This window comes from Synchiropus splendidus, chromosome 3 (genome assembly GCF_027744825.2).
Source record: "Synchiropus splendidus isolate RoL2022-P1 chromosome 3, RoL_Sspl_1.0, whole genome shotgun sequence".
In the NCBI taxonomy this organism is placed as follows: domain Eukaryota; kingdom Metazoa; phylum Chordata; class Actinopteri; order Syngnathiformes; family Callionymidae; genus Synchiropus; species Synchiropus splendidus.
The window spans coordinates 28,500,949-28,514,952 of NC_071336.1; the positions used below are offsets into that span (position 1 = coordinate 28,500,949).

Here is a 14,004-nt window from a genome sequence, read left to right on the forward strand (position 1 = left end):
AAATATAAAAATATTTCATGATTTTAACAATGATTCCATTCATATCATGGTTTGAGGTTACCGATTCGATTCAAGGTCAATTTTGGTTCAAGTAGAACGACACGATCCAAAACGTTTCAGTGACTTGAAATCCATTTTGTAGATTTTAATCCAAAAATTGTAACCTGTGTTGTAATGAAATAACAACATGGATACTAGACTAGTGCGTGAGAAACTAATTCTTCATTCAGACAAGTCGACATTGAATTTTAAATGTCACACTGAAAAAAAAAGGAAGTCAGCCTCTATACTTCTCATGTGAAAATATATATATTCCCCCCTGCGAGTGGGAGATGGTGTGATGTTGACTGATGTTTTCTAGCATCTAAAAACCACCAGGACTCACAACCTTGGCAGAATATGTTTATTAAACAATCAGAACACACATTCACACGAGTATAAAAGAGCAGCTGAAGGGACAGCTGGTTGTCATGGTGATGGGGCCGGGGGCCAGCGCAGCCCCCGGCATGTGGCAGGTTTCTAATAAGGCCTTCGGGCTCATTCAGCTGGATACAGCGCTGGTGCTGCAGACAATCTTTAGCGGACTCATGTTCTCCTCGGAGGGCTGCTCCAGTCTCCACTCTCAACGGTGCATCCAACCGAATACAGCTCTGGATTCTAAATCTGCCTGGTGAGGTGACGACACACACGCGCGCGCACACACACACACACACACATCGCCTGCTAACAGTATCAGTCTTCACACAGGAGTGACCACAACATGACCATATGAACACAGCGGTGCGTGTGTGAGAGCAGTCTGTCGAGAGGCATGGCACAATTTGGATCAGGTCCTGCTGGGTCTAACACAGTTCTGAATGTTTTTTGGTCCAGGATGGAGGGATGTGTACCACTTCACTATAGCCACGGCGGCTCCTGGTGTACGACATTCTGGGGGCGGGGGGGCGGTTACACCAGGCTGCCCGGCCAGGAGACCACGGTCAACGCCACCCGGCTGCGCTGCTCCTTCAGCATGGGCACCAGCGCAGAGTGGCTCATTCCTGCTGTCGATAAGCCGTTGACTGCCACGATCATGTCACCACATCTGAAACCAGCGGGTAAAAGAACACCATTTAAACACTTAAAAGGACTAAAAATGATTTAAACAATTATACCAGCCTGATTCTAATGCCCTGATGTCCGTTGAAGAATTAAATATTCAGAAAAGTTCAGAAACAACTGAGGAATTTTGTGCAAGCAAATCAAAAAACATTACAAAACAAACCATCCGAAACTGGTGTTGAAAAACTGATGACCAAAGAAAGTGGGATCATATCTGGGATTTAAAATTCACTGGCAAAAAAACAGGAATTCAAATGATAAAAAAAAACTTAGATACAAAAGCAGCTGTCAGATAAAGAGAGGGAAACAGCTAGTGTTAAAGCACATTCCAAAACTATTAATTACAGGTTTTATACATTATAAGAGGCTAATGCAAACATATGTGACACCTGTGGACTTAAATAAACATAATAAAAATATTCCAGATTATTGTACAAATTTTTTAGCAAATATAGGCATTTTTTCCATTGTATTTGGGAATGTAAACATATTCACATCTTTTAGGATGAAATTCAAAAACAACCAGAACATATTCTACAAAAACAAATCTTATTAGATGCCAAGTTATTTATATCAGGACCTTACCCAGAAAAACATAAATATGATAAGAATGAACGAGCTTTTATCGATCTTGATATTTTGGTTGCAAAAAAAATGTATTGCTGTATTGCTGTGGAAAAATGTTAAAAGACCAAAAATAAACCAGTGGTTGCATATGTTGCTCTCTTGTTTACAATTAGAAAGAATTACATATAAGATCTCAATACCTACTGAATCATATGTTATGTGAAAGATTCAGACTTGGAAGTACACATATGCAGTTTCATTTTTTCCCTGTTTATATATCTAGATAGATAGATAGATAGATAGATAGATAGATAGACAGATAGATAGATAGATAGATAGATAGATAGATAGATAGATAGATAGATAGATAGATAGATAGATATGATGATATATATGTGATGTTTCTTGGTGCACTTTGTTACTTGGTTAAGACTACATTCTTTTGTTTTTGCTGAAGATATTGTCTGAAGTTCGCATGAGAAGCAATGTGGTGGGTGTTCAATATTATGTTGTTTTTTTTTTGGTTATGTTTCATTATAATTCTTTCCCCTTATTTGTGTATGGTAATATTTTGAAAAGATGAATAAATACAGAAGAGCTAAACATGATCAGATGTCATAGCTTTGGATTTTTGCACTGGTATTCACTGAGAAGCCAATAGCAAAAGCCTGAGTCATGCCATGGACCTGCTGTCGGCCTTTATCTGTGGGCGTGGACTCACATCAGGCCACTCTTATCTTGCACTGTTTATCTAAGCGCTAATTCATCATGATGTCACGGTCAGCATTAGCCCAGATAGTATTGTGAGTAGCTCACTTGAGGCGGCCGTCGTAGTACGCAGGTGTGCCCAGGACAATGGTTTTGATAAAGAAGGCCTGGTTGCCGTGGTTTTCCTCGTAGCCTCCCACGATGCTGAAGCCCCAGCTGCCGGGGTGACTCCGCCGCAGGACGATCTCATGACTACTGTGCAGGTAGCTGCAGATCAGAGAAGGTGGTGACTCAAGAGCCGGCACCAATACGAGGGATGCTCCGATCAGGACTTTTGCTGCCGATCGCCGATACCGATCACATGAATTGGCAATGAATTTGTGATCAAAATGATGAGACCTTCTGTGTATATGATGTGGAAAAATGAACTTATTCCATTTTAATTCAGACACATTTTATATACCTCTTCAAGGAGGCAAAAATAGAAAAACCTTGCTGAATGCAGCAATTATTCTGTCAAACGGACAATTGAAAACATCTAATTTGGTGTGAGACGTCACTTGAGACGATACTGTAGCGGGATTCCGATAAAGTTTCCACTCTGAATGTTTTCGAAACTTTCAGATTCAGGTGGCTGACGAACGCTGCACCTGACTGCAAAACGGCGACAGATCCGGCCGTTTCCATTCAGTCTCCGCGTAAATAACACCTGAGACAGGCTGGTCATCTACCTCTGTGAAAGTAATACTTATTTCTTATTATTCCGAATGTCACGCTCGGACCGGCAGGTGTGCTTTATACGGCGTGTTTCATTTGAAGGCGCTTCTCTGCGCAGCATTTTGCCGTGCATGTGCTGCAGGATACAAAGTTCACAAGACAGACTGAAAGAACCTCCACTGCAGACGTGCCGCTGCTTAGTGAGCAGCGAGTAGGGAGGAGCGGACACATCACAACCTGCGGGGCTTCATCAGATTCACCGATCACGCTGAAATCGGCCGATCATGATCGGTGACCGATCGATCGTAGCATCCCTAACAAATCCACAGCCATTTTCTCCTCACCTGGGCAGACCGAGCCACATGACCCACGATGGGGACCAGTTGGCGTCAAAGTCACTGTCGTGAGTGTGAGGCAGCAGCTCGTCGTGCTCGCGCTCCTCCACCATGCTGACCTCCAGCACCCGCAGCTGGACGGAGGGTGACGCGGCACTGGCTTTCAAGGTGCCCACAGCTTCGCTGTGACTCAGGTAGGTCAGGTCCTGTCCGTTTATACTCAGCAGGACGTCGCCTTGCGAGACCAGAGGGAGACATGTTCAAGACCCTGGTCTTCTTTTCAAGGTGAACTACAGCGCCCACCTCGTTTGATCCGTCCATCCCTGGACAAGCAGCCGTGCGGTTGGACACTGGTGACAAAGATGGGCAGCTCCCCGCTCTTGCTGCCCCGCCCACCTGCCACCGTCATACCCAGAGACTCGTGCGGTTCCTTCTTCACGGTGATGTGTTTCTCCTTACAGCTCACACACTGAGAAAGATCCTGGAGGCAAATAAACACAGGTTAGGGACGAGACGTTAACAAAAGAGACACCAACTTCCTGACAACAACTCGATTCTTCATCAAACTGGCACTTGAGCTACAACCGTGTTGCCTTCTAAATAAGGTGTTTCCCTGCAACTGACTCTAAATCTCTCCTTACAAATCTTGCTCAAATAACGCTCCAATAAAACCACTCTGTTCCCACTCGGCCTTTCATCCAAAGCTCACTCTGTGGGTGCTGGTCCGTGACAGGTGTGGACTCGGGGTGGTGCTGTGGTTAGGCAGGAAGTGATCAAGGCAGTACAGGTCTCTGGTGGAGCTGGACTTAGGTGGCGGAGGTGGGGTTGGTTTGTGAGGTCGACCTATCAGGAGTTGAACTCGCTCTCCACTGGCCTGTTGAGAAAAACTGCATTAGCCGATCTTTTTTTTCTGAGTCTGACCAGTGTCAGACCTGGATGATCTGCGCCGCCTGCTCAGGGGTCCCGTGACGGAGGTCCTGGTCGTTGACTGCCAGGACTCGGTCATTGCTGCGCAGCCGCCCGTCTTTGGCTGCCAGGCCTCCATCCAGCAGGTCCAACACAAACACCCCGGACTCGTCCGTCCGCCGCACCAGCTTGATGCCCAGCTGCTCTGCGGAGTCCCGCTTGTGCAGCGTGATCCTCTGTGTGGCTGGACTGGAGGGAGCGCCTTCCGGGGTGGAGCAGGGAGCGTGGGGCACAGCTGGTGTGGAGGAGGAGGAAGAGGGAGGCGGCCGGGAGGCACAGCGGCGCTCCCTGAGGACTGTCAGCTGCAAGGTGGTGCAGGGACGCGCCAGGGTGGAGCGGGCGAAGCTGTGGGGGACGTTACTGATGTCCACATTGTTCACCTGAGAGGAGGGGAAATAGGAGAGCAACACTTCAGAGTACAAAACTCAATGATGTATTTATCACGATTAAATTATTATTTTATTATATTAAAATCCGGGTGGAACTTTGAGAGACACATTTTGATGAATTAAATACAGAAAAAAAATATTGAATCATCTTTCAGAGGAAACATTTTTCACTACACTAATTCCAAGTCCACCACATTATATAACGTGATATTATAACCAAAATATCCATGATGATTGAGACTGAATGAGATTGGTCTGATGGATGGAAAATTTGAGTTTAAAAAATTAATTGAAACACAAATAAACGGCAAAAAGTGGAGCATCAATTTGGTGTCAGATTTTGAAATAACATTCTTCTCCTTTTTCTTTCAGCTTCTCCCTTCAAGGATCGCCACATCTCACCCTGTCCTCTGCTTCCTCTTCTCTCAAACCTACAGACCTCATGTCCTCCTTCACCACCTCCATCAATCTCCTCTTTGACCTTCCTCTCCACCTTCTGCCTGGCAGTTCCAATCTCAACATCTTCCTACCAATGTACTGGCTCTCTCTCCTCTGTACGTGTCCAAACCATCTCCGTCTAGCCTCTCTGACTTTGTCTCCTGAACACTTGTGCTGTCCCTCTGATATATTGCCTTCTGATCCTATCCATCCTGCTCACTCCCACAGAGAAGCTCAGCATCTTCATCTCTGCTACCTCCAGCTCTGCCTCCTTCCTGTTCTGTTTCCAAACCATACAGCGTTGCTAATAATACAAACATTTGCAAATATGAGACTTCCTAAGCTAAATAGTAGATCTAAGGGAGAATATACAATTCTATAAATCAAAAGTGAAATTAAATAAATCCCCCAAAATAAAAAATGGGGGGCATTTGAATTAAAATTTAAATATGTTATATATAAATATAATAAAAATGCTACATTTAACAAGAAAGAATAGCAAAAACATGCTACTAAAAATTTGAGAAAATTCAAATAGAAAGCTCAACTTCGACCTCAGAACTGGTTTAGGAAGGCAAAAAAAAAAAAAATTCCCAGCTCTTGTACTGTGTTTGTAGATGAACTTGCTCACCTGCAGAATCTGATCGCCAGCCAGCAGCCGCCCGTCTCTCGCAATGACGCCGTCCCTGTAAACCTCCTGGATCACGATGTTAATAAGCGGCGTCTCATTTCCTCCGACGATGCTGATGCCCAGCTCCACGTAGGGATTGGCTCGATGGACCTCGATGGCTGTTATCTCTCCTTCGGGCAGGGAGGGAAGCTTGACGCAGCCTGATGGCAACACAAACCGCATTAGGCTCAGGCACTGAGGATTCATAAACAAGCGTAATGTTGTTGTTGGGATGTGATTATGTGGATTTCCGTCCAGAGAGTGTGATGTCATACCTTCTTCAGCGGAGAGAGGGGGTGACTCAGGGCAGTCCCAGCCAGATGAGGTGGAACTGACCGACCGGAGGAGGTGGATGCAGGGATTACTGAGGGGTCTCTTCACCCGCGGCACCACGCACTCCAACCCTACCACACCTGGAGGTTCAGAACTCTACAGTGACTCTACAGTTTTAATCTTCCTCTTGGTATTTATAGGCCTCACTGTCTTCCTCTGTGCTCTCCTCGAAGGCAGGGTTATCCAGGCCCGCTTCGTCCGTCCACATGGGCCCATTGGTGCTGGTGTTGTTTGGCCCACAAGGTGGCGAGGGAGACCTCACGTCCCGCAAGTCTGTCTGTGGCGATCGGGGGGATCTGGGAGGACTGGTCACCATGGTTTTGTCGTCGCCGCTCTCCTTACGAGGGACGTCGACAGTGGTCTGTTGACACCGCGTCCCGGGGCACCTTTCACCAAGCAACAAGCGTCAGGTTGTTAGTCCACCTGATGTGTAAAGAAAACTCCAGCTATAGTTCATCTGAGGTGAAGCTGAGAGGTGACGATTCTGACGTTTAACCCGGAAGGTCATGTGAGCTTATATTATATAATAATATAATATAATAATAATAATCTTATATTTAATGTATGAGAGTCAGTTAATGTAAGAGAAACTACATTTTCAAATATATAGTATATATATATTAGTGGTGGGACTAACAACATTATTACGATTAAAAAAAATAATAATTTAATTAAAATTGAATTGAACCGTTTGCTCTCCAGACAACAGGGAACCTTTGTAAGTGCAGGAGTTCCTGGTCCACTGATCGCACTGATGCACAAGACACGTGGCAGCTAGGATGATAACAACAACAACAAACATGGAGGAATCCCTGAACAAAAGCAAACAAAAGCATCTGTTTTCTTTTGTTCAGGGAGGTTTTTCACTACACAATGTTCAGGGTTTCCACTACTCTGAATGTACTTGAAATTCTTATAAAATTGAAATTCTTATCCAAATATTTTCAAGACATTAAAAGAGCTTTAGTTTAAATCAGGTGATATAAAAACTTAAATATCGCCACCATCATGATTTATTGTGCTATTGTCAAACTGATGCAAAACAAATATATATAAAAATATATTTTGTTGCTTAAATGTGTGCATGTGTCCATCATTTGATTCAGTAATATACCAAATTCATTCAAATTGAAAAATGTTGCTATATATATATATTAATATCCAAACGCAAAGCATTTTGTTAAGACATTTGACTGACATAAGACATTTGACTGAGTATCTCCAAATAGGTGCTAAAAAAAGTTGCAGTTTGCAACTCAGACTCTCGACCTTTGACCTGTGTGAAGTGAAGTGAAGAGCACAGGGCAGCCAGTGAGTCCTGTCAGGCCGTGATCCATAGCTTTAGCGCCGTCTTTTTCTAGAGCACCTTTAATCCACAAACCCGTTACACAAGTGATCAAGTTGGCAAAAGGGCAATGTCTAAAATTATCGACGCCATTCTATTAGCAGCAGCATCAGATCATCCATTAATCCTGCGCGCAAATAGAATCTGTGCTAAAGACAGACTCCAGCCATCAACATGGTCGGACCATTATCTGATCAACAGACCACAGGCTCCTGCATCGGAATAGAGAAAAAAAATCAAGTTTTTGTCACACATATTATGATTAAAAAATAGTACCTGATCAAAGTTTAATATTGATGATCACTGACGTACAACTCAAGTATTAGTCATAATTTCTGGTTTTAAAATGGGAATTCAGACTCAAGTCATTGCGGTCCAAGACAAACCCAAACAGTCTTGAGCTTAAAGTAATGTCAGTTAGCTTGAAAACGGCATCTGACATGAATCCAAACCAATCTTAACAACACCACAGACACATTGAGCCTTCAGGTTGACACTGGTTATCAGATCAATATCACCTGGACCACCAGAGAGTCTCCCTAATCCATGTTCAGGCCTTGATCCTTTGTCATCCCCACAAACAATGCTCACCAGCAGCCTCTGGCCGCGACTGTCTTGGACCCGCTGGTGCTCTCACGTGGGACAAAGGGTTAATCTTTTCAGAGAATGTCACGTTCGACTTACACTCGCCTTCTTTGATCTGCTCTTTGTTCTACACACGTGATGACACCGATCACACGGAGGCTATCGACAGAATTGATCCCAGCTTTAAGTTGGGTATAATTAGGTTCCAGTGAAAGCAAAAGCTTGTTTTCCTTTAAAAGAATATGGAAGTCAAGTTCTCCATTTTGTTAGATAGATAGATAGATGGAAAGAATCACGGACAGACAGACAGACAGACAGATAGATGATAGATAGATAGACAGATAGACAGACAGACAGATAGCTAGATAGATAGATAGATAGATAGATAGATAGATAGACAGATAGACAGATAGACAGACAGATAGATAGATAGATAGATAGATAGATAGATAGATAGATAGACAGATAGAAAGACAGACAGATAGATAGATAGATAGATAGATAGATAGATAGATAGATAGATAGATAGATAGATAGAGAGAGAGATAGAGAGATAGATAGACAGATAGATAGATAGATAGATCGATAGAGAGATAGATAGATAGATAGATAGATAGATAGATAGATAGATAGATAGATAGATAGATAGATAGATAGACAGACAGACAGACAGACAGACAGACAGACAGACAGATAGATAGATAGATAGATAGATAGATAGATAGATAGATAGATAGATAGATAGACAGACAGACAGACAGATAGACAGATAGACAGATAGATAGATAGATAGATAGATAGATAGATAGATAGATAGACAGACAGATAGATAGATAGATAGATAGATAGATAGATAGATAGATAGACAGATAGATAGATAGTCAAGGGAAGAGATTTTCCTGATCCTTCTTCAATAGGTAGATAGATAGAGAGATAGATAGATAGACAGATAGATAGATAGATAGATAGACAGATAGATAGATAGATAGAAATCCATATTCAGCTCCTGAAGGCGAGCAGTACAGTCAGATGATGTGTGGATGTATATAGATCAGTCAACACTTTCATCAAAAACATCTGTAATAACTATATTTTTAGGTCGAGCCAAACAAAGCTTTGGATCAAACACCATGGATTTAGCTGTCTGAAAGTGAAGGTAGCAAAATGTGAGCGAGCTGAGCTTGAATTAAATAACATCTACTTCTGTAAAATAGCACAGCAGAGTCGCTGCATAAAGGACTAATGGTCTGTTTTAGCAGCGTAGGACGCAGCATAGTAAAAGAGGAGGGCACTTAATAAAACACACACATGCATGCAACATTTATTAACAACATCCTGTTCCTGACCAGGCTTGGAGATGCTCGGGGTTTCTCTGACTCAATGCTAAAAAGCTACCACGGTTTACTTCTCTCTTTTATTTCTTAAAAGCCAGCGATGATGTCCAGTAATATTAATAATAATATGAACTTATATGTCAAATCTACAAGAGGCCACGGCACGTCTGCATTGCCAAACACTACCTCAGCTAATCATTAATAAGGCGTTACACAGTTGGGTAACACGACTATTTGGTGGCCCAAGCTGCAGGACAGGACCACTGAGAAGAGATTGTTGAAATGTCCACTTTCCTTTTGTTTGTCGGGAAAAACAGCTGACTCAGAACATCTTGTTAGCGTGAGCTTGTTAGCCCAAATCTACTTAACTGTGGCGTTTGGTGTTAGCTAGTCAATAAAGCCGGCGTCAAAGCACCAGCGGTTTATTCTGCGGCAACGTAAAGATTTTCAGTTGCAATAGGGACCCCCTGTGAGCAACAACCCATCCGAGAGTGAGGAGGGAGAACGAATGCAGACAACGTGAAAAAGCGCCACCATCAGCACGGTAGTGTCCGCAACAAACCACAGTTTCCACGGTTTGTTCCGCGACAAACCCCCAGCTCATTGTCAACAGTCGCACCATGACTGGATTACGAGTCAATATATAACACAGCACAAAAACGCTGTTTGGTTTTCTTACAAGTTGCGTTGCACTCACCATAAACCAGGGTTGCCCTTCGCCGTCTCACAGAAAAAGTGGTTGAACAGATCTCTGGTGTTGAAGTTGCTCAGCATGACTGCAGAGTGAGTAATGGAGTCGCCCAACACATGACTCGGGCAAGGGAACCACTAATCCGCCATCACATGACCTGCAGTCTAATAATCCCCTCAGGGACTCACACAGCACCTGGTCTACAGGGGCGACATGCCAGTGCAGCGTGGACACCTGACGGGTTGGAGGTGATGAGTAATCCGGGACATTCAAGGCACATTTTTTGTGCCCCTGGCTGAGATGTGAGATGGTCCTTGCTGGTATTACGATGGTTTTTCTGAACGTCCTCAACCCATGACAAGTCAGAAATGCTTTGGACAGATGCTTACCTGTGTTTGAGATGGGCCTCCAGGTCACATCGGGGCATGCTGAGGGAGCAGACTGGGGTCAACGGGCAGGACACAGACAACTTGTCGAGCAGCTTATGAACCAGAATACTGGATCTCCGGCACGCCTGCAGCTGGAGCCGAGTTCTGTCCAGTGGACAAAAGTCCCTGTCCTGGAGGAAGCTCCTCAGGCAGCGCGCGCAGAAGGTGTGTCCACATGGCGTGTCTAGTGGCTGCACCAGCGGCTGCAGGCAGATCTGGCAAACCAGGTCGTCGTCCACCTCAAGACGGTAGTTATAGAGGTGGTTCTCCCGGCTGCGGTGGACCTGGCCGCACTCAGAGCACAGGTCCTCCAGCGCCAGATCAGGGGGCACGGCGAGACCCACCTCGCTGCCCGGGCTGCCCATCTCGGCTCCTGCAACGCAGCTCTGCTTTGGCACCAAAGACTCCAGTGGGGCAGTGGAATTTGGGAAAGGGGCAGACACACTCCTATCCCATAAGCTTCAGAGGAGGGTCAGGATGCGGGGAGGACGGATGCCTCCCGGCGGCTGATGGCGCATCACCCTGCAGGTCAAAATATAAAAACAGGTTATTCATTTTCCCTCTATTTCCCAGACAACCAGGGTCACGGGAGTGGAGCCAAGCTTTATCAGGAAGGAATAAAGGGTCATCTGCTTTTAAAAAAAAGTCTGTAACGTCCATTTATGCATGTGACTGCCACCAACGTGCATGTGAGGCCCATTTTAGTTGTGACGGCCATTGTGTGCGTGCGTGTGTTTTAGAGTTGTGTGTGTTCAGATTATGCCTCTCTGCTCCTGCCCACTAATCTGGCTGTATAATCTCTCTTTTGCTCTCGCCTGCTGCAATCTTCCAATTCCACTGAGAGGGAATAATCTGGGATTGAGTCAGAGGGAGCGCACAGATCATAGGAAGTCGGATTGGGAGAGCAGCAGAAAGGGAAAGGTGTGCCAGGAGAAGGTCGGAAGACGCATAAGAAGGAAGTGATGAGGGGAAAGTGGATTACTGCGAGGGAGGATGAGATGGAGAAGTCATGAAGAGCAACTCTTCCCACTGCCAGATGGATATTGTTTTCTTTTCTGTACAATTGCACGCAATCCACACTGCAACAGAGAGAGAACATGCCTCAAGCCAAATCTTAAAATGTTGCACTCAAGAGTGTCCGTTGGAGCTGATGCACTGTGCACACAGATCACTTCCACGTCCTCAGACATTTAGATGCTTTATTAGCTGCCTCCCCACAGGCCTGGTTCCCTGAGCGGACAGCAGGGGGCGGAACGCGGCTCACAGCTGGCCAAACCTCACTGAGTACCTGCCTCTGTTCCACTGAGGGTCTGCTCCTGTCTCCATGACGACCTGGAGCCTGTGCTGTTCGGTGGGGCTTGACATTCAGAGTGTAGCCAGAGAAGGATGCAGAGGAGCCACTGTCCACATGCAGCTCTCTCAGGAGGACGCGCGCCTGTCAGACGATGATGATAAGAGGCCCCATGGTAGCATTATTTGCGTCTCTTTCTGTCTCTCTGCGACGCGCTCCTGTGACAACCTGTCTCCTCCGTCTCCTTGGATACCAGTCTGGTCCTTAATTATTTCATCCTTCTCCTAGTACGTGCTCTCGCCTCTGTGTGACTGGCTGCTTCTGTCTCTATCCTGCAGCTGGACATGAATTAACCATGAAGACACAAGGCTTCTCTGTTCCGATAACAAAGCTGTGACATCACCACATCACACACACTGACTTGACACACACAGGCAGGCGGGAGGATGCAGACGCGCACGCACACACACAACGCACAAGGCTTTTTTTGGATCGTCTTTATCAATAAGTAAAGTGCGGCGAGCCCTGGACCAGTCGCACACTTGGGTCTATTTTAAACAACTTTCTTGCTACATTCTGACACAAATCCAGGTCATACAACTAGGAAATGCTTGTGAAATCTTTTTTTAATTCCACTCTGTGTGTGTGTGTATCAGAGCTATTGTTGTTGCTTCATCTTGTTACAAATAACATGCTTGTTTGTCACTGCACCGACCGTAATGTATGATGACAATTTTCTGCATTAAGTAAAATTGGGTTTTATACAAACTAAAGCCGCTCACTTAGGCAGAATCTTAGCAAGATCCCAATACAGGACGGGCTACTTTGCCACCAGAGAATATAAACAAGACCTGATGACAATGAAGGTTGCGCACGTTTCTCTTTGTCATTGTCCCCCTTCTCCATGGCAACACACCCACTGCAATGTCATGATCTGCATCACCTGGATGTTGAGAGCATGACATCAGAGCATTTGGAGAGCAATGCCCCCCATCTGTCTGACTCCCACCGACCCCCCGCGAGCAGAAACCCCGGGACAGATGAGGCGACAGCATCATGCTCAGCATCCTCCACGGTGACAGCGCGAACACATGCATGCAGATGCAACGTTACCTAATGCCGCTGCTCCTCCGCGACTCCAACCCCAAAAGGGGGGGACGACCATGAGCTGCGAGACCACGATCACGCATTCACCGCAAAGGACCGTCCTGCAAACCCGCAACAAAAACGCCCCCGTGCCTTTGGCGGGACTGGCCACGCCCACATGTGTCCGTCAAACAGGGCGGGCGGGGCTCGCAGCTGTCCGTCTCAAGTCAACGCCTGTCTGAGACGGAGCCTGATCAGAAGAATGAGGGGAAACAGTCATTTATTTTGGGGTTTTGGGCTTTTTTTTTTATTCAGTAAAAAGTGTGTTTAGACCGAGTGTGTGTGTTTGTTACAGGCTTTGGAGTTGAGCCATAATCATCTGATAATGATACTCGTTGACGTAGATAGATAGATAGATCAGAATCAGAATCAGAATCAGAATAGAATTTATTGCCATGGTCACCAACTAGGAAAGTGCATCGAAATAAAGTGCTGTTAATAAAATAAAATAAAATAAAATAAAATAAAATAAAATAAAATAAAATAAAATAAAATAAAATAACAAAGGCTGATCACAAATTTAACAGTCTGAAGGCTGAGGGGAAGAAGCTGTTCCTGTGATGGGAGCTTCTGGTCTGGATGGACCGTAGCTTCCTGCCGGAAGGAAGAGGAACAAGACAGACAGACAGACAGACAGACAGACAGACAGATAGATAGATAGATAGATAGATAGATAGATAGATAGATAGATAGATAGATAGATAGATAGATAGATAGATAGATAGATAGATAGATAGATAGATAGATAGATAGATGCAAAGTTCACTGTTGTACTGCTACAAACTGACAGCAGTGGCCAGGATGGAGCGACGAAAGCACTCCTTCACCCCGCAGAGGTGGATCAATCTGTCAGTGAATGTGCTGCTGAGTGCCGTCAGGGTGTCCTGGAGGGGATGTGACAGGTTGGCCATAAAGCTTTCCCTGGCCACTCACCCTAAACCTAACCATCCAAAACAAATG

At 45.0% G+C, this 14,004-nt stretch overlaps 1 protein-coding gene across 2 annotated transcripts; it reads right to left on the reverse strand.

The window, feature by feature from the left end:
• Nucleotides 1-397: 397 nt before the first annotated feature.
• Nucleotides 398-13,149, reverse strand: lnx2a (ligand of numb-protein X 2a). 2 transcript variants are annotated; one of them, XM_053860988.1, is made up of 11 exons: nt 13,012-13,149; nt 10,569-11,129; nt 6,372-6,610; nt 6,167-6,304; nt 5,853-6,052; nt 4,361-4,774; nt 4,138-4,302; nt 3,732-3,909; nt 3,438-3,663; nt 2,485-2,643; nt 398-1,084 (listed from the first exon to the last, which is right to left on the reverse strand). In XM_053860988.1, exons 2-11 carry the CDS (start codon nt 10,970-10,972, stop codon nt 949-951), a joined length of 2,259 nt encoding a protein of 752 aa, XP_053716963.1. In that variant the 5' UTR covers nt 10,973-11,129; nt 13,012-13,149; the 3' UTR covers nt 398-948. The 2 variants fall into 2 exon arrangements, with proteins under 2 accessions (XP_053716963.1, XP_053716964.1); XM_053860989.1 differs by lacking the exons at nt 10,569-11,129; nt 13,012-13,149 and adding an exon at nt 10,186-10,543.
• Nucleotides 13,150-14,004: the final 855 nt, after the last annotated feature.

Bases quoted from the DNA above. Each gene is read 5' to 3' on its own strand.
- lnx2a (XM_053860988.1), bottom strand. From the start codon at position 10,972: ATGGGCAGCCCGGGCAGCGAGGTGGGTCTCGCCGTGCCCCCTGATCTG. The intron at 6,611-10,568 runs GTAAGCATCTGT...GCTTGGTGAAAG, and splicing joins GAGGCCCATCTCAAACACAG to GTGCCCCGGGACGCGGTGTC. The intron at 6,305-6,371 runs GTGAGGCCTATA...CTGAACCTCCAG, and splicing joins GGAGAGCACAGAGGAAGACA to GTGTGGTAGGGTTGGAGTGC.